At 42.8% G+C, this 24399-nt stretch overlaps 1 protein-coding gene across 10 annotated transcripts in view; it reads right to left on the bottom strand.

The window, feature by feature from the left end:
* MEF2A (myocyte enhancer factor 2A) overlaps positions 1–24399 on the bottom strand; it is a 97793-nt gene that overhangs the window by 35462 nt on the left and 37932 nt on the right. For all 10 annotated transcript variants that reach the window (XM_069985121.1, XM_069985173.1, XM_069985164.1 and 7 more), the window contains exons 2-3: positions 13345–13541; positions 11601–11804 (exon numbers count right to left, since the gene is read on the bottom strand). In XM_069985121.1, coding sequence (XP_069841222.1) covers positions 11601–11804; positions 13345–13398 — 258 coding nt within the window. In that variant the 5' untranslated portion in view covers positions 13399–13541. The remainder of the gene's footprint in view (positions 1–11600; positions 11805–13344; positions 13542–24399) is intronic.

The raw sequence follows: 24399 nt of genomic DNA, 5'->3' as shown, positions 1-24399 counted from the left end.
CCAGCGACTTGAGCGGGAGACAGCCCCAGAGTCAATGACTGGCCAACAGGGAACTGCTCAGCCGGGCTGTGAAGTTGTAGATTTAGATGAGTCTACTGTAGATGAGCCAGGTACGTGACATACCCGGTTTTCAGGCGAACATTACATCTGCCGGCCAACAGCGGGACCCGAGAGCAACACTACGGAGGCATGGGGATGAGTGAATATACTTGTTTTGTTTTTTCTACAATCCCCTGCCTGCCTTTTTTGAATTTGGTGGGACTTCTCCTTTAAAACTGGTAAGAGTGTAAGTACAAAAACAAGACAAAACAAAAAAAACTATGTACTCACCTGCCACTGGGCTGCCAAGCAGGGCCGCTCGCGCACAGCATCTTGCAACCAGGACTGCCTCAGGGTTCAGACAGGCAATGAGTATTGATAATGGGGCCTTACAAAAAGAGTTGTTAGGTGGTCATTGTTTTGCACAAGGGGGCTCTGGCCCACCCTCAGTGCATCAAGTAAGCTAAAGTAGCATATTCAATTTTTTGTGATTTTTCTAAGACAGGCACTATTGGATTCAGATATCTACAAAAGGGAAAATCAGCAGGTTAGTGGCATCTAACCTGACAAGAGTCCCTTTAATCATAAGAATATTGCCCTGAAATGCATATTTAATAAAGATGTATTCCAGAAACTATTTTCAAGATCTGATAAAATTCTTGCACATCCAAAGACTGAACACTGTCCTGACCTAGCCCTCCTCATGCAGAGATCTGGTCTCCAGACCAGGCAATGCTTTGTGAGGTAAAACACATTACCAGCACAAATCTCTGCCCTGTACAAAGGATTTATGTAGATAAAATAGACCAGCCACCTGGAGTCCTGGTAGTTTGGGTCAGTGCTTCTCACTGCTTACTAAGTACCGACTACTGAAATAAACCAAAAGCCATCATTATATATTGTGCTGCTCATAATAGGCACAGCATAAGGGCAGGGTGAGTACCCTCTGGGGTACATGTAACAGGCTAAGAGTGTAGGGTTTAGGTCACAGAAGGCAGTCTGCTATTCGGATAGGGACTATCAGGTCCACACTTCTTGTTAGCCATTGCAAATACAAATGCATTTTCCACCCTTAAGAACATTTCAATACACTGGACAGAAGAGTGGAAACGACTCGGAAACACTAGAGTTTACTAGGGTGCCATGTCTCCAAACTGCAAGCAGATTACTTCCAGGCACAGGCTTACCGAATGTTTAGAGCTGCTGCTCTGTCCTTGCCCTCAAAATGCTCCTCAAGATTACTTAGACTTTAAGGCATTATCCTTAAACCTGATAAAGGAGAGCTCAGTCTGTCTGCAGGGATTGCCCTGTGGAACTCCTGTGTGTCATTCTGTTTATAGTCTTGTGTTCATTGATATCTTCATAAAGCCACAAACAAGGCCTACTTTTACAATTACAATAGTAAGCATTCTTTTTCAGAATGAAGACGACCTTTAGCTCCAACTGGATGGGCATTGGATAACTTGTGAATTTTGCTTACCATGAAGAGATTGCAGCCAAATGAGTCCTGTGCATTTCTCATTGAAGCGGCCATAACAAACAATCACTGTGTGAAATTTTACAAAATGACAATTGTCTGAATTGAGCCAAATTGGCTGTATCGGCCAATCTGTACCATATCATGGATATTGTCCTGCTTTACACTACTGTAAAAAATACAGATATTTATACTAAATTTCCCTCTAAACTGAGCTGACGATTGTAAGGTATGACACCATATACATACATGTTACTAAAATGCTCTCCCAATGACACAGCTCTGGCGACAGCATCTCTCATAATGAAAAGGGTCAGACAGTTAAAATCCAACATTCTCATTTCTAACATCATCTGTTGGGGGGAGTCGGAAGGCTGCCATAAATTTTATACAGCCCTTTGATATATTGGGATCTTCACATTTGGCATCAATTTTGTGGATAGGAGATGCATACTAATCATTGGAAGTCGCTTGATAACTTCTGTGTTCTTCTCTTAATAGTCTAGTAAGTTGAGGTAAAAGAGAATGGTTTGGGTTCACAATCTAGCACGCAATTATGAAGAAAAAAAAAAAATACATGTTACCAATGGGAAAAAGTTATTTTGCGGAGCTCTTCAGGGCTCTGACAAGACAATGGAGGCCCAAGATATGCATTCATTTGTCACAGTATTGTAGCATTCATTGCCTTATGTACAGCATACACGGCTCAATTATTGAACAATCACTGCTTTCAATACTTAAAGGGGTTATCCAGCGCTACAAAAACATGGCCACTTTCCCACTACTGTTGTCTCCAGTTTGGGTGCGGTTTTGAAACTCAGTTTCATTGAAGTAAATGGAGCATAATTGCAAACCGCACCTGAGCTGGAGACAACAGTAGGGGGAAAAGTGGCCATGTTTTTGTAGCGCTGGATAACCCCTTTAAGGGTTTTCTAATATCTACTCCTCACAATGGCAATCATTCTAGTAAAAAAGTGGCTAGATGGGATGTTTTTTTCTCTCCTTTCCTCAACCTACAAAGGGTACAATTTCATAACAGCAATGGCCTGCAGGGTAAGGACTTTGTCATACAGCTCCATTATCTCCTGGACTTGGGTGTAATACTTGAAGGAGAAGTCTGGAGAAAATGTTTATTAGTATTATATTGTATTGTTCCCCAAAAGTTATACAAATCCCCAATATACACTTATTATGGGAAATGCCTATAAAGTGCTTTTTTCCCTGCACTTACTACTGCATCAAGGCTTCACTTCCTGGATAACATGGTGATGTCACTTCCTGGATAACATGGTGATGTCACGACCCAACTCCCAGAGCTGTGGCTGCTGTAGAGGAAGATGGCAAAGGGATGCTCAGTGTCCCTCCAGTGCCCTGTGTCCATCAGCGTCCCCCTGCCATCATCCTCTCCAGCAGCCACAGCCCGCACAGCTCTGGGAGTCGGGTCGTGACATCACCATTTTATCCAGGAAGTGACATCACCATGTTATCCAGGAATTGAAGCCTTGATGCAGGGAAAAAAGCACTTCCCATAATAAGCATTTCCCATAAGTGTATATTGGTGATTTGTATAACTTTTGGGGGGCAATACAATACTTTAATAAAAAATTTCGCTGGACTTCTCCTTTAAGAACACTAAGGTTGGCTGCAGATGCCAGAGTTTTCAGCCATCAAGTGAATCTATGCTTAAAAACAAAATACAAGTAATTTCTCCAATTCTGTACACACTATAGGGTTACAATATGGGGCTCCGGCTTCTATTTATTACCTCCTTCTGTAAAGCCAAAGCCCCCAAATATCAGGCTCTCTCCAATGTAATAAAGAGTGAAAAAAAATCCTTAACCTACATGGCCATTAATAATATGTTATCCTGTTAATAGACCTTCCAGCAAAACATGCTGACTTTCTTCCAGCGATGTGTTTGATATCGACAGGCAACGCTTCAACCAAGGCCAAGGCCAAGTAACACACTGCAATTTGTCTTCAAGACGCTGCTCTGAAAGCCACTGATCTCATTTCTCCTGGCACGGAAGGCTCTTGCCAAAACTCATTAAGTCGAGCATTCAATTGTCATCCAAGCCTGCCAGACGCATCGCCTCCCTATTTATGAAGCACATGTGCAAAAGAGCTTAGGCTTCCTGAAACACGGGCGCTTTATAATTTGCTCTAACAGCTTCAATAATATTGATTCGGGTTGCATGATTAAATGAGAGCTGCCAGATCCCAAACTGCGGGATTATGTTTTATTTGGCCACCGGAATGACCAGTTTTTATGGCTCGCAGTGTAATCTAATGCATTTCTACAGAAGCTTAAAAACATCTGTGAAAACACTTCATAAGCGCAGGAATTTGGGGAGAGCCACACGAGGAAGTCTTATGTGAGCGCAGACATCAAATACTTATTGTGTCAATATAGAGTTTTTACAGGCTCCTGCGTTCGGCCTAAATGAATGTAGGGAAGGTCAGAACGCTGCCACGGCGGCCTGTCATCAGCGGCTGACTCCTGAAATATAAAAGGCGCCACACTTTCTAAGACCTTCCCTAAGATGATTCAAACGCAGCCACCTCTTACTGCAAACTTTAATTTATACTATCTCCAAAGTCACAAAGGAGGTGCCTGGGATCACAAATGGGGGGGGGGGGGGGGGGGGGGGGTGCTTTTCAGGAACAGCTCCTCTATTTTACACGTCCTGTGCCTGGTACTGCTCGATTGAGGTAGAGCTGCAATACCACACACAGCCTAGAGATAAGCATGGTGCTGTTTCTTGGGAGAAAGACTCTGGACAACCTATATAAAAGTGTCACACACTTCCGACCTCTGACCCAAGTCCAATGACTAAACATGACAGGTATTCACAAGTAAGTAAGCTTACCGAGCCAGGTAATGTCTAATTCCTGGTTACATAATCATAATGATCCTATTTATAATAACTGGATTATTTGCGGCTCTCTAGGAGACGGGAAGAATAGTAAACCACTAACAATATATTCAAGAATTAATTCACTGGAGTAAATGCTTATGTGATGCTTTTCAAGTCATCCTGGCCCAAGCTCTGCCCATTTTAATTTATTTTACATAAGGTTCTAGGAAGAGAGAACAGGTTTTTAGTCATAATCTGAGGCAAGGCTTTATATATTCCAGCCTTATTGGGTTTTAACCAAGCATTTTAGTTTTCTTCTACAGCCTCAACACATGCCAGCGGGACAGCTAGCTGCCTTTAAGTGACACTGCCCCCCCCTTTTTGCATTCTGACTCCTCTACATAGGTGTAAAGGGTAAATTCACCAGTTTTCATACCTTATTTTATATCATACGTCATGGTGCTTGTTCAAGTAAAAAGTGATCTTTTATCATCTGCAGATTGTGCTAAGTGGGCGGAGCTTCACAGAAACTGACACTTAGCCCCACCCACAGGGTCATCATAGACCCACCCCTCCGTGATGTCATTGACACATAGGCCCCATTGGTATGGGCCGACCTACAGTAGTGGGGCCTAGACCTTTAGGCCAGCCTGTTCCAATGGTCAGAGAGGAGGCGGGGTCTATGTGCCAATGATGTCCTGGAGGGGGCCTACGGTGGCGTTGTGGGTGGGGCTAAGTGGCATAGTTGCCATGAAGCTCCGCCCACTTAGCACAATCTGCAGATGATAAAAGATCACTTTTTACTTAACAAGCACCATCACATATGATGGAAAGTAAGGTATGAAAACTGCTAAATTTACCCTTAATACCTATGTAGAGAAGTCAGAATGCAAAAAAGGGGGTGACAGTGTCACTTTAGGGCAAATCGTGCCGTGTAATACGGCCTTTAGTGTTGCATGTGTGTTACAGGGTTATTGGCATGGACTAGATACATTCATATAAAATGTATATACAAGACTGATTCTACAGTGCACCCTGGTAATCAGGGACACAATGTTGCCATAAAGGGGTGGATGTGGTCTGCAAGAGAATTTGGTTAGGTGGAACATGGCAAAGTAGTGTCCACATGAATTTCAGCAGAACATTACCCAGAGCATCTCGATGAATCTGCCGGTTTTCCTTATTCGCATAGAATTTCAGGCAACATAAAAGATCCCTTCTCTAAGTGAGCATCTATGAGTACTGCTGGTTTATAATGGGCTTCCAAGTGTTTTGCAGCAAGAATAGCGCGGCAGAATGTGGAATCTAAAGCCCAGTGTAATGTAATGCAGGGTAAGTGAAACGACGTTTTAACAAAAGGACACCTAACTTAGGGCTGTATTACCTGGCCCGATCACTATAGTAAATAAGCACAGATCTGCTAGACCAGCGCTAGCTTATTGAGCCTATTATAAGGCTCGATTATCGTGGCTGTATACATATCGTTAGCGATGTCCTTGCAGCCCATGCTGTAAAGTTCATTACATTACTGGTCCATGCTCCCTGTGCTCTACTCGCTTCTCCCCATAGCCGTAACTTCAGAGTGTGTCTGAAGTGACAGTCCACTCAGCCAATCACTGGCCATGGTGGTCCTGTCCCGGGCAATGATTGACTCTGCAGCCTGCAACTTCAGAACCGGTCTCTGAAGTGACAACGGTGGCTGCGGGGAGAAGTGAAGGGAATGTATGATAATTTTTTTATTTACAGATTCATCAGCCATCGGCCCAGGTTAGTACCTAAAAACACTATCAGCTATGATTGATTGTTGTCATCTGCTAATCATTGTCTTTACTACACAGAGCGATGATCGGCCTAATTCGGCAGATTATTGCTCCATGTAATAGGGTTCTAAGGCTACACGTCAACAGCCACAGACAGCACTACAGATTTCTACCCATACCCATCCATGCATTCATTAGTTAGTACGGATCGCAGTTTCGGCACTGATCACCATTAAGACCTGTCTTTTTTTGCAGCATGGACCACAGCCGTGTAACACATGTTAATGGAGCCATTCAAACTAATAGGTCCGTAGTCTGTCCAGACAGACATTAAAGATATGTGAATTCAGCGCTACAATGTACAAAAAGGAAAAAAACCACACAACTCCCATTGTCTTTGACTAGAGTAGAGAATTATTCATTTAAGCCAGTGCAACATTTCTCCTCTCTCAGAGACTTCCTAAAATACTAATGTAGATATAGTCACTAAAATATTGTTCCACAGCATCGACCTGAAGAGCAGGTCATAAGGTTGGATAACCATTTACAATAGAAGAATACAGCCAAGAATGTAGGTAACAAAAAGTCACAGTAATGTCTGCTGATACCAAATAAAGGCCAAGTCCCTGCTATGACTCTAGCAGCATTACTACAGGCTTACAGGGTGGCACGGCTCCAAGCAAAGGAAAACCACAGCTTGAATTAGACGTAACACACTTTAGCTGAGAAACAAATATGTTCATTTAAGCTGTAAACTAGCTGCTTTCTAATGGATAGGGTTGGTAATTGTACATTACATTAAGTGTATGCCAAGTGGGTGACTACCAAGACTCATACAGAGATACACCACAGTTATAGGTCCTTACAAACCAGTGTGCTCACATACATCACCACAGCCTTTTTTCCTGAAATATAGGTCAGGAAGAACAACAGAGCAGCTGTAGTTTATTTTCTAGTTTCTAAAGCTCTGGAAACATAAAATAAGAACTGTGGTTAGATCACTTGTGGCCACAATACTGCAAGTATTATAAAGTATTTATTGGAGGGGGAGGGCGCATTAGATAGATATGTTAAAAGAAGGTCCACAGCACTCAAATGTAAGTGAAAAATTCTCGGTTCTTTTTATTCCATCAAAAACACAATTTGAACAGGTGAAAAACTGGTGCGGCAAAACACGTGATGCGACGTTTTGATAGCCTCATGCCATCTATTTCAAGCACGTCACATCACGTGTTTTGCCGCACCAGTTTTTCACCTGTTCACGTTGCGTTTTTGATGGAATAAAAAGAACCAAGAATTTTTCACTTACATTTGAGTGCTGCGGACCTTCTTTGAACATATACAAGTAAGCTGTAGTGATGTCAAGATACCAGAATTTTGAGTTCGATACCGATACCAACTTTTTTTTTTCAATGCTCGATACCAATTCGATACTTAAAAAATTATATTTAAGAAAAAAAACAAAAAAAAACATAAGAATAGAAATGACCCCTCCCCCCCTCCCCCAGGTTCAGGTCAGTACGAACCAATTTATGTTCCCTAATTTTATTACTTTAAAAATAAAGTCCCCATTATTTAAAATAAATAAAAACTTGCCCAACTCTGACTCACTTTTTTTATCTCTCCGCCTGTCTGGCTGGGGGGTGAGGGGCATTTTTTGCGCTGTGATCTGTAGTTTTATTTAGTACCATCTTTTTATGGGGGTACTGAATTGGGTGGTTTCTGCACTTGCTAGGTTTACCGTGCGTGATCAGGAAAGTGACAGGTAGTATGGACAATAACACTTCAGCTGCCAGGGATGGGGATTGTAGTCATGTAACACACAACTGCTAACAATCAAAGGGTGATGGGGGTTGTAGCCATATAACAGACACCAGCCAGCAGGGGGGATGATGGGGGTTGTAGCCATATAACAGACACCAGCCAGCAGGGGGGGATGATGGGGGTTGTAGCCATATAACAGACACCAGCCAGCAGGGGGGATGATGGGGGTTGTAGCCATATAACAGACACCAGCCAGCAGGGGGGATGATGGGGGTTGTAGCCATATAACACATCAGCCAGCAGGGGGGATGATGGGGGCTGTAGCCATATAACACACACCAGCCAGCAGGGGGGATGATGGGGGTTGTAGCCATATAACACACCAGCCAGCAGGGGGGATGATGGGGGCTGTAGTTTTACTATTCCTGATGTCAGGGCATGCTTACCGGTGACCTGGATTTGTCTGTGATCTGCAGGTTACAGCCCCCCTCCCCCTCCCAGTCAGAGTCAGTCCGACTGTAAACCCCCCACATTGTGTCTGCTCCGGAGTCTCCTGCCGGCCCCGGCCTCCCGCCTCCTCACACTCCTGCCGCCCCCACCACCTCATAGTCCGGTGCAGATGTAGTGGCTGCATCTCCTGCCGACCCCTGCTCCAGCCTTCTCCTCTCCCAGACACCGCTCTCCCTCTCCAGCCCGTGACCCTGCTCTGCCCGCAGTCATTAGCAGCGGGGGTCTGCTACACACAGTAGCCGACCCCCGCTGTATATGGAGTGGGCTCAGGAGGGGGGTAATGCCACTGTCAGTGTGACAGCGGCATCTATATAGTTACATAGCCGGCACTAGCAATAGCTATGTGCCGGCTATTTGAATTTGGCGCCGACGGGGGAAGAGGGTGCGCGCTGAGGAGGTGACAGGTGGGAGCAGGGGGCGGCACACAGAGTTCTCTGCACTATACTTTATGTTAAACTGCATAATAGCGCAGTTTAACATAAAGTTTCGATACCAGGAAATCTTGGTATCGAACTGTTTTTCGGCCCGGAATATCGATAGTAGTATCGATATTTCGGTGCATCGTGCAACACTCGTAAGCTGCGGGACCCAAACTACTATTTGAGTAGTGCTGCTTCAATATTTAAATACTTATAGATCAGGGATGTCAAACTCAGGCCCTCCAGCTGTTGCAAAACTAAAAGTCCCATCATGCCTGGACAGCCAAAGCTTGATTGATAGACATTTTTTTCCTATGAAACTTTACTGACAATTAATATGGCTGACACTACAGTATATGCAGGAACATTTACAGACGCCTGTTTGGCAGATCGGCTGTGAGATCTAGTTGCATAGTGACATCTCTGTTCTAGGTACAGGGTTGGGAAAGCTGGATGTCAACCTCTCTGCAGGGGCTGTAACTGTGGTTCCAGCTGTCCTAAGAGGTGATTACTGATGTCAATCTTTCCTATGTAAGGTGCCATATTTATAATTAATATACATTGATTATTATTGGATAAAATCCGGTATTCCGGTGTAACATGCAAAACCCACAGAGATAAACAGACTGAACATAGTCTATTGATGACTATTTTGAGTCTGCATCAACATCTCAACAGCACAAAATGTATTTGTGGGACAGAATAGCATGGTAGACGTGAACCTAAGGAACAGCTCAATACAGCTTTTAAGAAATTAATGGTGGGAAAGAGTACAGTCTACATTAGCATTTCTTTTACGGTTTACAAACTATTAATAGGTGGCACTGAGCTTTTTTTCTTCTAAAATGTTGTGGTCAGAAGGTTGTGTGGTGGTCTACACGGAAAATGTTTTGGCTTGTTGCATTATTAGCAGAAAGCAAAAAAGTGAGAGTATGGCATCCTGTTTCCACATTCGGCATAATCATATGTAAAGAGAGAGAATGCTGAACTAAAGCTGGGTTCACACATTGCAGACTTGATGAAGAATTTTGGATGCATGATCCACATTTTGCCATACAGGAAAATTTCTCCTATTGTAAGCAATGAAATCAATGGAGAAATTTCTGCAACAGATTGACAGTATTATCATTACTTTTATTATTTTTAAGGATGCATTTATACGTACAGGATCTGCAGCAGAATTGATGCTGTTTTAAGTTATTTAGTAACATTGATATCAAATGTGCTGTGGATCTGCACCATCAAATCTGCTGCGTATCATGTACATGTGAGCACACCTTAAGGCCGGGTTCACACAGCGTATGACATCGGCTGTTCTGTGACACGGCCGTGTCACAGAATGGCCGGTGTTAGTGAAGTTCATCTTGGCTGGTACTCTAGTACCGGGCAGATGAAATTCATTTATTTTGATTTGGACTGCGAGCGCATTCAGGTGTGCCCACATTCCAAATTGCCATAGTTGACAACTTAAAGTATAATGGGAGCCACACATTACATTGTCTGTTCTGTGAGTCTTGTATGGCCGCTATTCAATTAATAGCGGGCGCACAAAACTGACACATGTCGGCCACAAGGAATCCCAGCCAGAATGTATACAAGTGTATACACTCTGGCTGATATTCCATACTAATCAATGTGATTGTCAATTTAATTAAAGGAGACCTGTCACCCCCCCGTGCCGGGGTGACAGGCTCCCAACCCCCCGTTAGAGCCCCCTATACTCATGTGATCCTGCCGGGTCACGGAGATATCAGCACCCGAAGCGCGCGCTGACAGCAGAGTCAGATGCCCATAGAGAATGAATGGGGAGTCCGATGCTCCGTCTTTCTCTATGGGCATCGGACTCTCCTGTCAGCGCGCACGCTGGGCTTCGGGCGCTGATATCTCCGTGACCCGACCGGCTCAGGAAGCGGGACCACGTGAGTATAGAGGGCTCTAACGGGGGGTCAGGAGCCTGTCATCCCGGCACAGGGGTGTGACAGGTCCTCTTTTAATTAACGGCCATGGTTGCAAAACTGCAACTACGGCGTTATTTAATGAAATTATATGTAGTGTGAACTTAGCCTAAAGGAGAGAATGACATGGGTTTGTAAAAACTCCAATCTTTCTCTCCTTTAAAAATAATAACAGAAAAAAAATAGCGATCCACAGAACTAATGGGAACCTTCATGCTGCCCAAGTCACAGGCAGAATGAAAAAAGGACAGGCACTCTTACAACAATGGATTACTACTCTTCAACGCAGCAGTGTCCCACAGAAATCAGAGTTTTGAACCCAGCTGGGAACAGTACTGAGTCACTGGGCCGGTCCCAGGTGGCTTTTTCCTACCATGCCGGGCTTGACTGATAGATCTCTACATACACACAGATAGGGAGAGACCTGTCATTCAAGCTTACCGGGGCAGAGAGAGGCCACTGGGGATAATCCCAGTGAAATAAACGCTGTCGGAACCTTTTAAAGCAAAACAGTTTAATTTTCAAAAAGGAGCTTGTCCCAGTTATACGCTGCAGTGGTAAGAGCAGTATGAAACTCCTGACAGGTTCCCTTTAACAACTATTGGTATAAAACTTGTTCAAACGCCATAGGAAACAGACCCTAGCTGAGTAAGAACATGAAAGGAAACAGCAGCATTATAGCCCATGGCAGATATACAGTTATCCCTTCACTCTGCGGTAGTTCTTGTGCACACATTAGGCAAGCTTCTTCATCCCTTAAGCAACTCAGGAATCCTACACTACTACACTATATGTATATTTGTAGGAATCACCCTTACCTCCACAATGTCAGAGTTGGTTCTACTCTCATGTGGTTCATTGTATTCCGTGTACTTGAGAAGGACTTTATCCATGTCAGTGCTCGCATACTGAAACAGTTTGTTAGAGCCATTAAAAATTATCAGTGCAATTTCACAGTCACATAATACACTGAGCTCGTAGGCCTTCTTCATTAACCCAAACTTCCTCTTAGTGAATGTGACCTGTAAAAAGAAAAAAAACAAAAACACATATATATTCAGTTAAGATATTATATACATATAGTACATGTTAAATTTACTTTCTGTGGCGTGCAAGAAACTTCAGGGAAATCCAGCTACCAACAAAGTGGACAGAAAGTGCATATTCTCATAATAATGAATTATAATGGTCAACAAGAAAAGTGAACAGTGTAATCACTAAGTTCTGGCCAATGTCATGTCAAAAGTTTGATTGGTCCGGGTCTGAGTGTTCCTCTCCTGGCTCTTTGTCACGTGATCAGTCAGAGTTATAATGGAGCTTAACGGAGCCCGACTGATAAGCACGTTCCTCTTCCGGCTCTATCCCCTGATCGGTAGGACATGTCAAAAGTGTTGTGACAGTGACACTTTAAAGCAAAGGCAGTCCTTTCTATAGTCACCATGTTACAAAGCAGGAGCAGCTCAGCAGATTGATATATAGTTTTGTTAAAACAAAAAACAAAACCCTTTTTAATATGTCAAAGACTAGAGATGAAAGAATCTACAGTATTAGCAAAGCGAATTGCTTCACTACACTTGGCCATTGGCTTGTAAGCCGGCTGCCTTTAACTTCACTCCAGGCCCCTGGAAAAGCTGGATGAAGTCCTGGGAAACATCTCCTAGAACTGTAACCTGCTTTTCCAGGCACCTGGAGTGGAGCGGTGTCCAAAGACAGCCATCTGACAAGCAGACAGCCAAGCGTAGCGAAGTACTTCGCTACTACTGTAGCTTTGCTCATCAGAGACGTTTCAAAAGCTTTTATTGATCAGGGTGCAAGTGTAAAGACCCCTACTAAACAGTAGGAGAGACTACCCTTCTGCCATGCGCCCCTATCCCACTAGCCTGCCCCATGGACTTGCACTGGAAGTCCTTCAAGACCATGTGACGAGAGTGAACATGCTGCGCATATACTTCTCCCCTTTTTTTTTTTTCTTCTGATTGGTTGCAGTCTGAACATGCAGACCCTGATCGAATATGACTTTGTATACGTCTCTCCGACATAGAGTTTTTTTTTTGTTTGTTTGTTTGTTTTAATGACAGTGCCCACATATCCTGAGGGCCCATTGGGCGTTCCAACTTAGTGGCTGACTGCTATTTCTGTATGCACACTTACATGGAAGCTTGTTAGTAACAGAGTAGGGCCACCCACTGGACTCCTAAACCTAGAATAAGCCCAGTACGGTATCCTGGAACTCTTCCAATAAGACTTATATCAGTCCGCTGAGCTCCTCCAGCTCTATAATATGTTTATTTTAGATTAGACTGCATTTTCAATGTTACAGGCTCACTTTAAATAGGTACACCACAAAGGCACACAGGTATAGAGCCTGGCCAGAACATGTCAGCACTTTTACTTTACACCTGGCAGTAATGAAAGATGAAAACAGGTAGAAAGCCACAGCTCCATGGATACATTATGGATATATAGAGCTACTTTGATTACAGTCACTAAAATTAGGGTTTTATTCTTGGATAATGTGTGTAAGAGTCCTCAGAAACACAACATCTCCTTTGTATTCAGTACCTGTCTGTTCCGTTCATCCATTATCCGCGTAATCTGTATTTTCTTCCTCCCCATTGTCACTTTCTTTCCCTTTTACAATCCACAATAAATGTTATAATCCAAAAAGGTGGCAGTCTCCAGGATCCTAACGCATGGTCAGCAGCTTTCCGTAATTGCTTTCTCGTGCAGCCCAAGGCTTCAATTTTCTAGCCAAAAACCTAGAGGAGCAATTTGGAAAGGGAAATTAATAAGAAGTTTTTGCCGAGTACATGCTGAAAAAAAAAGCAGCAAAAAAAAGTTAACCCCCCTCCCCCCAAAATCCCACACATACATTAATGAAACTAAATATAGTCTGGGAATAAAACAGCAAGCAAGGTGGTTACATAGGTAAAGGCAATTACCAGGGAATTGAAAAAGAACAGAACGGGCTTCTGAGCGTAAGGACTGAAACAATGGACTTACAATAAAACACCTAGCTTTATCATTAAAAATATGCATTGAATGCAGCAGACTGTATCATTCTGTTGATTGTACTGCACTTATAGGGGTTCTCTGCTTAGACAATCCCTACTTGGAGTCCATTGACAATAAGTTAATTACAAGGTGTCCGATCCTGGGATCCAGCGCCACCACAGGAGAAATTAAATATTACACAGTGCACATTGGTTTTTTATTGTAGCCACTCTCCTCTCTGGTTAAGAGATGCAGATCAGATTCTGAACAGCAGGCTGCCCTCTATTATCTATTCAGAATTTCCTAATAGGGTATACAAATAGGCTTTCCCAAACTGGACAAGCCCTTTAAGAATATATATATATATATATATATATATATATATATATATATATATATATATATATATATATATTACCCATTTCAAATTCATTCCAGTTTCAAATCCATTTTGGTGCATGCAGACAGACAGAGCTCATACGCATCATCTGACCAGAGGAGGGGGAAGAAGGAAAAAAAAAAAAGGAGTACCGTGACCTATATTTTCTTTGTAATCTCACATCTGTGTGACAGTCATCAATCAGCAGTTCACTGAAAGCTGTATATCACCACATGATCCAGGGATCTGGGCCTGTTCACAGCTGGAGCTGGAGCCCCCCTCACTTCACATCCCTCCATAGTATGCTGATGCTCTGAGGTAGCCCCAAAGTTGAAGCAGGAAGGAAAAGTGCCAGAGCTCATCAGTATATTTGCATGCTGCTGCCTAGAATTATTTATCATGCAAAGTGTGTGATGTTTCACAGACTGTAAGCAGATGTAAAGCTGCGGGACATGACATGTGGACAATGTCTGGTGAGAATTTATTCTTTGCAGCGCTTGTCTTAACTATTTCAGTCTAAGAAAAGAATATGTCGCTACCAGTCACAAAAGGGTTTGCGGGTATATACCATGAGGTGCTCCCACCAGGGCCATCAACGCAATTGGGCTGAATGGAGTCTAACAACAATGATCTGCTGCACTTTGGACTCACCACAAATACACCACAAATACATCTTGGTAAACATCATAAAAACTTTGACAGTTCTCAATTTTCAGACATTGTGATGTGGAGAAGGCCTTACAGACACATGTCACCTAATCCACTCATTGCAGGTATTACAAATAAATTAAAATATAAAGTTTATTGTTTGCATAATAATCACAAGGTTTGGTTAAAGCATATGGACTATGCCAGCAAGTCACTGGTCCTGCTGCGACCCCGTTCTTTATGACTATGTAGCTCAGAAGCCCATACAATACCTTTAAGAAGGTATATATCACATATACATTGTTTTACTAATTGGAATAAAAGAATTTCTAGTATTTGACTAATTTTTCTCTTTTTTTCTGACTAATTCTTCTTTTCTTTAATGCTTTGTATATTGTTATGGGGGCTGCCATATTGCCTGGGCTATTTAATAACATGCTTTACAGCCAGGCTCATAAACATACATGATAATAGATAAAGTCTGTCCCCTTGAGATGAATGTGAAACATTACTGAGCACGCTCTTTGACCTTTAAAGAGGTCATTCCACAGGAAGCTGCTATTGTCCTGTATTGATGCTATCCACAGGTGTCAGCAAAGCTGTACAGATCACTTTACAGCAGCCTCCTCTTATCAAATAGAACAGGAAGTCTCAGCTTAGTTTTGGCCCCAGTGGTGAGAATAAGAACAGCAAGATTTCATTGATTATTGTATATTTTAGATAGTAAAATGGAAAGTTAGAAAAAGGTCTGCAAAATTTTTAACCATTATATGACCTCTTTAGGATTTTCACCAGTTTTTACTGGTTCCATCTTAAATTTATCCCCATCCCTGAGCTAGTGGGTACACTACACAAAAACACACAGAAGAGGGAAATTCTGTCTGTATATCTCTATAGCACCCCCCCCCCCCATGGCACCAGTATATTAGAGCAGTACTGAGCAGTGTAAACTGAGAATTTCTAACTCTTAATTCCTCATCCCCCATTCCCTAGCATGTATCTTGATCCCTTAATGAGCCAAAAGCCCATCTTAAAGGTGGTTAAGGTTTTTTTTTTTAACATTTTTTAGCATGTACGGTAAGTTTATTGGTATGAGGGGGTAGTCCTTATTACAAGCAAACGCACTCCTAATCCCCCAGCGCATCTGTTGACCGTGTGTGATCTTACATGTATGGCCTGCTTCTGGTTCAGCTTCTCTTAACCACATTACCACATTACGCATGCAGATGCTGACAACGCAGAGTTAATGTTACCTACGTTCAGCTGAGATTTAACACCCTCGCGCTCTCCCATCATGGTCCCAGGGGCTCGAAAGATAAATGAGATGATAGATATTCAAAAACTGTGTTGCCTATAGCAACCAGATGACTAATTAGTATTTCTTCTCCATTAGGTTCTAAAGCAAAGCAGATTATGAATCCGGCTATGTGACTGTGCCTAACGAGATTAAGGCTTTATTATGGGCAATTATTACTGTATAAATTATTAGGGCTACAACAAGGGATGACTTCAAGAAAACAGATGATAAAAATCATATCTATATTGTTTCTCTTGGATATCGCCCCTTGTCACATTCCAAAGCCTCGCTGAGAAATTGTCAAGGTTTCTCCTCACAGCCATGCCAGTTTTCACACATCCGCTAACAAGCCAATTAACAGGCCCACAGTTCTGCTGCTGACGAAACCCCATTGAATAGGAGAAATCTCTCAAGCACTAAGTGACTTTAGCAAGCGCATGATATGGGGTAAAATCTAACACCTACTTCAGTATGACATCACCCGTGGAAGGCAGAAAGGAGGACTACAAAGATGGAGGCTCAGATCTATACGTACACAGCATAAATGTATACTGCTATGACAACGCCAACAAGAACCAAAATAATTAAATAGGCACTGTCACCTTAAAAAAAATAAACCTTTTGATCAGTGGGTGTTTAGAAGCTCACAGATCTGGGAGAAGCATGCAATAAAGGGGTAGTGCAGTGTAAGACATTTCTTCACTAGATAACAGACAATACAAAAGTTATACAACATTGTAATAAGTGTGTTATTTAATTGAATGGCCCACTTCCCCTTGTCCCCCCCCCCGGCCGTGGACCTGGAAGTGTGATGCTGTATACTTACTGAATCACTGTCGACACCGGCCGCCATCTTGGGATGATCACGTCATCTTCATGCCGGCCGGGGGTTTGGGGTGAACATGGGGAAGGAGGCCATTCACTTAAATAACAAACATTACAATGTTGTATTACCTACCTTGTAATGTGTGTTATTTAGCAAAAAAAAAAAAAAAAAAGAAAAAAGCAAAAGAAACTTTACACCGCACTACCCCTTTAAATGTATTCTCTCTTTAGCTCTGTACATGTAACTGAGACAGACTCCTGATGTCATTCTACGGGGCTGTCTTGTGTTGCATGCACAGAGACTGGGGACAAGCAGTACTCGGCCACATGCTTTTCCTTGCTCATTCTATCAATCAATGGGGGTCTGGGTCTCTACGATATGTCAAAAGTTTTTTTTCTGATTTTTTTTTTGTATATTAGGATACAGAGTCTGACGTACACAAGTCAGATTTAAGAAATGGTGGAGATTTTATCTTCTCCGTTGATATCAATAGGGAAAATCTGCAACAAATTGGTGTGACCTAAATTCACATGGTGTAGAGTGAAAAAGGCCGATAGTGTGGATTTTGCACAGTGTGTAGATGTGATGTGAAAAATCACATGTAAGTCTCCCCCCGCCCGTGAAAATCTGCAGCAAATCCGCTAAGTATGCATCTACCTTAAAATGAACTTTAAGGTGACGCGTAGGGCTCCAAAGTCACATGTGGTTACAGACAATTCAAGATAAAATTACCAAAATGTTCCCCTATGAGGAAGAAAGTTAGAAGCAACTTCCAACCACCTAAAAAAAAACTTGACCATGTCAGATGTTCTCTACACAGTTACTTTACAGCAACTTTACATTTACAAACAAAAGTTGCAACCACAACTGGCTGTAGTGTTGCCTAACAGATTTTATTTTTGCCTTTTTTTTAGCTAGAATACCCTTTTTTTATTTATTAGTGCTCCAGTCTATACTTAGGGCCCTATTTCACCGGACGATTATCGTTCAGATTATCGTTAAATCGTTTGAATCTAAACGATAATCGTTCGGTTGAAATGCAGTTGACTATTAACGACCCAACGAGAAATCGTTGATCGCTTTATAAGACCTGGACCTATTTTTATCGTTGCTCGTTCGCAAATCGTTCGCATTGAATAAGACATCGTTCGGCCGTTCGCAATAGATACGAACGCAATAACGAATAAATAGCGAAGAAAATACTATCGCAATTACGATCATAAGTAACGATTATCGTTCCATGGAAATGAGTGAACGTTTTCAGGTCTTTCGCAATAGCGGTCGTTTGAGATAGTTAATCGTTAACGATTATGCAAACTATAATCTTCCGGTGGAATAGGGCCCTTAGATGGCTACAACAGTACCAGGAGGCAGATGACCACTGTTGGAGTCCAGACGACGGCTGTCAGAAGAGGAAGGTATTATGCCTGTATATGTATGTGTAGGGAAGAGTGTCCTTCAACTCTGATAAATGTTTAGGTCACAAACGTACAAATTGGGAATATTTTCCATTATTTCCACATCCTAAATGTGTTCCATTTGTTTTAAACCTTGGCCTCCACTGTATTCTCAGAAAAACAATGTTACAATGCATCAGTCAGGCAGGGTACTCTATTGTCTACCGCAGCGTTCTTGCAGCAGGCCCATTGATTTCAAAGGACTTAGGACAGTCTAGTGACAAGCTTTCATCCAGTTCTTTATCATACACGTTTATTTAACACGGCAGACCACGCATCTTTCACTTGCAGTGAGGTCTCTAGGTTGCAGAGGTACCACTGAAATGGAAAGTGTAAAACGACAGAACTATTCTTAGAGCGGAACCTGCACAAATACATCCATGACACTGCTCTTTCACTTCTGTCTCTGCACCCACTTCATGTTCTGCCCACTAAATACACAACAAAAAAATTCCACCCATTGCACAGACTTATTCATCCAGTCCAAAGAGGTGGGTGATGCAAACTCCTCATTACTATACTACAAGTTCAATCAAACAAACCTCAGCCTTGGAAACTTCATTGAAAGGTCTTCCCCCTGATGACTAAAGCTATGAGGTCTATTTTTCCGAACAGATACTATAGGAGTTAAGAAAAAAAAATCATAATAAATCGTAAGGCCAGAACCAGATCAGCTTCAAATTAAGTGAACGCTTACAAGATGTTGTCTGATGTGGATTCCCCTTCTAATACCCACCGAACAGCAGCCATATGGTTTCCACTACACTTGGATCGGTTTGCAAAAACAAACCTGCAGCATATACACTCACCGGCCACTTTATTAGGTACACCTGTCCAACTGCACGTTACCACTTAATTTCTAATCAGCCAATCACATGGCGGCAACTCAGTGCATTTAGGCATGTAGACATGGTCAAGACAATCTCCTGCAGTTCAAACCGAGCATCAGTATGGGGAAGAAAGGTGATTTGAGTGCCTTTGAACGTGGCATGGTTGTTGGTGCCAGAAGGGCTGGTCTGAGCATTTCAGAAACTGCTGATCTACTGGGATTTTCACGCACAACCATCTCTAGGGTTTACAGAGAATGGTCCGAAAAAGAAAAATCATCCAGTGAGCGGCAGTTCTGTGGGCGGAAATGCCTTGTTGATGCCAGAGGTCAGAGAAGAATGGGCAGACTGGTTCGAGCTGATAGAAAGGCAACAGTGACTCAAATAGCCAACCGTTACAACCAAGGTAGGCAGAAGAGCATCTCTGAACGCACAGTACGTTGAACTTTGAGGCAGATGGGCTACAGCAGCAGAAGACCACACCGGGTGCCACTCCTTTCAGCTAAGAACAGGAAACTGAGGCTACAATTTGCACAAGCTCATTGAAATTGGACAGTAGAAGATTGGAAAAACGTTGCCTGGTCTGATGAGTCTCGATTTCTGCTGCGACATTCGGATGGTAGGGTCAGAATTTGGCGTCAAAAACATGAAAGCATGGATCCATCCTGCCTTGTATCAACGGTTCAGGCTGGTGGTGGTGGTGTCATGATGTGGGGAATATTTTCTTGGCACTCTTTGGGCCCCTTGGTAACAATTGAGCATCGTTGCAACGCCACAGCCTACCTGAGTATTGTTGCTGACCATGTCAATCCCTTTATAACCACAATGTACCCAACATCTGATGGCTACTTTCAGCAGGATAATGCCATGTCATAAAGCTAGAATCATCTCAGACTGGTTTCTTGAACATGACAATGAGTTCACTGTACTCCAATGGCCTCCACAGTCACCAGATCTCAATCCAATAGAGCATCTTTGGGATGTGGTGGAACGGGAGATTCGCATCATGGATGTGCAGCCGACAAATCTGCGGCAACTGTGTGATGCCATCATGTCAATATGGACCAAAATCTCTGAGGAATGCTTCCAGCACCTTGTTGTATCTATGCCACCAAGAATTGAGGGAGTTCTGAAGGCAAAAGGAGGTCCAAACCGTTACAAGCGTGGTGTACCTAATAAAGTGGCCGGTGAGTGTACATCATGTGTGAACATACCTTAAAACAGGACTCGCAAAATGTTTGCACAAACAAATTTTTGTACGTTTTGCCGTTTGAGCCTGGCACACAGAGTGATAAATGCCTTAAAGTGACTCTGTACCCACGATCTGACCCCCCCCCCCCCCAAACTGCTTGTACCGTCAGATAGCTGCTTTTAATCCAAGATCTGTCCTGGGGTACGTTCGGCAGGTAATGCAGTTAATGTCCTAAAAAACAGCTTTTAAACTGGCAGCCCTGTGCCCTTTGGCCGTGGCTTTCATTGTGTATGCATTAGGCTGGCACAACCTCTCTGTTCCTCCTTCCCACTCTCCTCATCATTAGGAATGCTCCAGGCAGATTGCTTCCTATTATGCTACGTTTACACGGAACGATTATTGTGCGAATTCGCACGATAACGGTCGAATTTGAACGATAATCGTACGTGTAAACGCAGCGAACGATCAACGATTGATCTTTCAACAGGTTCTCAAATCGTCGTTGATCGTTCCATGTGAACAGTCGATCGCCGATTTAACCAATGTGTGAGATAGGCTTAAGCGATCGCAAAACAAATTTCCGTACAATATATCGTACCATCTAAACACTGACCGTTATGAAAAAAAAAATGTTACTCCGACATCGTTAATCATACGATCGGGGGAATTACCGTTCCGTGTACACGTAGCATTAGTCAGCTGTGTGAGCCCGGCACATGGGCTGGATCGTTAAGGCACCTGTGTAGTTTTCACTGTAGAGGAATAGGAAAAATGGTGAAGAGGGTGGGGAGGAGTGACGGAGAGGTTGTGCCAGCCTAATGCATACACAAACTAAGCCACGGCCAAAGGGCACGGGGCTGCCAGTTTAAAAGTTGTTTTTTATAACAATAACTGCATCACCTGCCGAACGAACCGCAGGACAAATCTTGGATTAAAATCAGCTATCCGAAGGTACAAGCGGTTTGGGGGGTCAGGTTGTGGGTACAGAGTCGCTTTAACTTCCCCAACTCTCATATTATATTAATGGGTGGGCATCATCTATGGTACACCGAGGACATGTGGAATCAGACCTAACCCCAGTGTCATAGAGAAACAATGAGCTCTTATAAACCCTATGGAAAAATAGAGTTGGAAAAGGCATTAAAGGGGTTATGCAGAGACAGCACGACTCTTGTCTTCAGTTCAGGTGTGGTTTGCCACTAAGCTTCATTCACTTCAATGGAACAGAGTTGCAAGACCCAACCCAAACTGGAGACAAGAGTGGTGCCATCTCTGGAAGAAAGCGACCACGTTTTTCGAATGCTAGATAACTCCTTTAACACCTCTTCAAACTATATCATCTTCATTGAGTTGATAAGACCTCATTGTTTCTCTGTAACACTGGGATATTCATGTCCTTGGTGGGACATGATGATGCACACCTGTTAATATAATATGGGAGTTGGGGTAGTTAAGGGACGTACAAAACCTTTTATTCGAGTCCTGCTTTAGGATATGTTCACATATGGTGTATACGCTGCAGGTTTGTTTTTGCAAATTTTCCTAAATACTTTAATAGTGGACAGATGCAGGTGCCGCCAGCTCCTCTAATAACATGCCCTCGTTCTGGAATGCCCGTCAGCAATGACTTAACGCAAGGCTACTGCAGAGGGATGGCCCAGTATTCATAAGGAGACACAGATAGAGGGGTGAGCCAAGGAGAAGTGATATTCTATAAATCATTATGATCTACACCTGGTTTTGGCTTTAAAACTGCACTGTGTAAAAGATCCCTAAAAAAAAAACCTGACTGATGGAAATGCATCTAAATCCCTCTCAATAACAATTATTGCATTTAAAAAGGTTCAGTACCTATTCTGCCAGGCAGAGATGTGCATCAGCTGCCTTGTAGAATTGGTGTTATAATACTGCACCTGGAACGATCAAAGAAGATAATCCTGGTCACCAGTGACGGCGAGCAGCTGCTGCACAATTCACCAGTTACATCTATAGACATCTGACCTTCTCAACAGGGGAGTGCTGGAATCTATGTGGCAGCTGACTGGTGGAAAGCAAAGTCAGGGTCTTCTAACACTGTATAGTGGACACAATGATCAAACCTATGGCAAAGCTACATTTGATGAATTCAGCTCTGCTACATCTGTACAGCATTACACTACAGATATAGGATTAAAAAGAGCATACTCATATAAGTGTGAATGAAGTGTGATAGCTGCACCTACCACACTTGACTTTTCTTTTGTGTACCCCACAAAGACACCTACAAAAACCTATAGAAGTTTTGCTTGTCTAGATAGACGTGTGGAGTACATGAAAGGATATATGATGATAAAGGAATAAGCAGGTAATAGTTAATCATAGGAGAGATTAGCCAAGATGCACTCTGTCAACCCTTTCACCTCCTGCTGAGCCTACATATGAAAGTCAGCAGGTTGTCTCAGCACCCTACTGAGAACCATACACTGTAGCCTGTAATGATTTCCACAACTATTGCTTCATATCCCCTACTGCCTCTGCCCTTCACACTCACTAGTCAATGGAAAGTACTGCTTCATATCAGACAAACCTAAAGCGATCACTAAATAATCATCGAATCCTTCCTCGTACATCGTAGCATGTACCATACTCTGTTAAACTCGTTTCATTTGGATTTGGCACAAATGTGCTGTCCAAATAGAACAGGTGACAAGCTAACAACACACATACACACACACACACAAACGTGCGTGTAAACTACAGCCAGACCCCCTGCTCCCCACGGTGGTTCAGAAATGGAATGTGACATCAAAGAGTAAGAGTAAAAGAGTAAGCGAGTCAAGTTTCCGACTATGCTTTGCCTTATGTAAAAATGCTGCTAATGTCTCCGTTCTTCAGGCTGCACTCAGTACATTCTCCGTTTAGATTCTTCCATTTGACAGAAAAGATTGCAAATTCCTTTGAAGTTACAGAGAGAGAAATAAAGTTGGAATAAGCCCAAGTGCACACAAGTCATCCCTTGATCTTTCGAATAAGGATCACTATACCTGGCTATAAATTGGTGCCCCCCCCCCCCCCCTTGACAGTCTACTATAGTGCTGCTGAGAAGGACGCCATGGTCACAGCTATTTCACACCACCAACATGTGCTCATTCAATGATTTCCTGCTATGCTAACCCAGCACAACAAAGCTTATGAAGCCCTATGATGAAATGCACCCAGTGGGTTCCATTTGGCCATTATATAACGTTCCCTTCTCGGCCAGCTCTAGCTGTCAGAGTTCCACAGTGGGTGAAGGTTAGCTGCTATAATAGCTCCAGACAGAAGAGATCCTGCTTCTCTATGTCTCCATAACACACCCTCAGAAGTAGCAGCAGCATGGAAAGCTCAGAGTTTATGCAACCCTCTAGCTTTCTCTCTACAGCTGCCCTCTCCTCTTCTCTTTTCCATAGACTTCTTTGGCCAGCAGGTGTAACCTGATCTCTTCGTATTGATCATTTTTATCTCTGCTTCGCGAATAGATTTTACCAGGTAGTGATCAGAGCAGGAGGCAGTGAGGAGGAAGAGTGGCGAGTGAGAAGTGGAGAAAGAAGCTATTTTCTGTAATAAGATACATCACTAAGTTCCTTATCACTGCTTGAACTATTGATTTCATGAACAAGAAAGATTGAAACAAACCTATAGTAAAATGGATCAGTTAGTAGAAATCTTTATCGGTTCAGCTGTGGGGGTTTCTCCAGCATGTGTTTTATTTATATACCTCAAAATAAAATGTCCAAAAAAGTACAATGAAGGGGGGGGGGGGGGAAGGGATATATATATAATTAAACCCCTAAATCTTCCTGCGAGCATTCTTTTCTCTTCATTTTACCATCTGTAGATGTTTTTGAACAGGGCCCAAGTTTCAATTAATTTACCATCCCTTCTTCAATGCAACAAAAATACACATTAAAAACCCTCAGGGGTTCCCATTTTCTAGTCAATTTTCCTCAGACTGCTTTCATAAACATCAGTGGGATAC

This window comes from Dendropsophus ebraccatus, chromosome 1 (genome assembly GCF_027789765.1).
Source record: "Dendropsophus ebraccatus isolate aDenEbr1 chromosome 1, aDenEbr1.pat, whole genome shotgun sequence".
NCBI lineage: Eukaryota > Metazoa > Chordata > Amphibia > Anura > Hylidae > Dendropsophus > Dendropsophus ebraccatus.
Note: the sequence above shows the minus strand (reverse complement) of the source record. Positions and strands in the feature narration are given on the sequence as shown.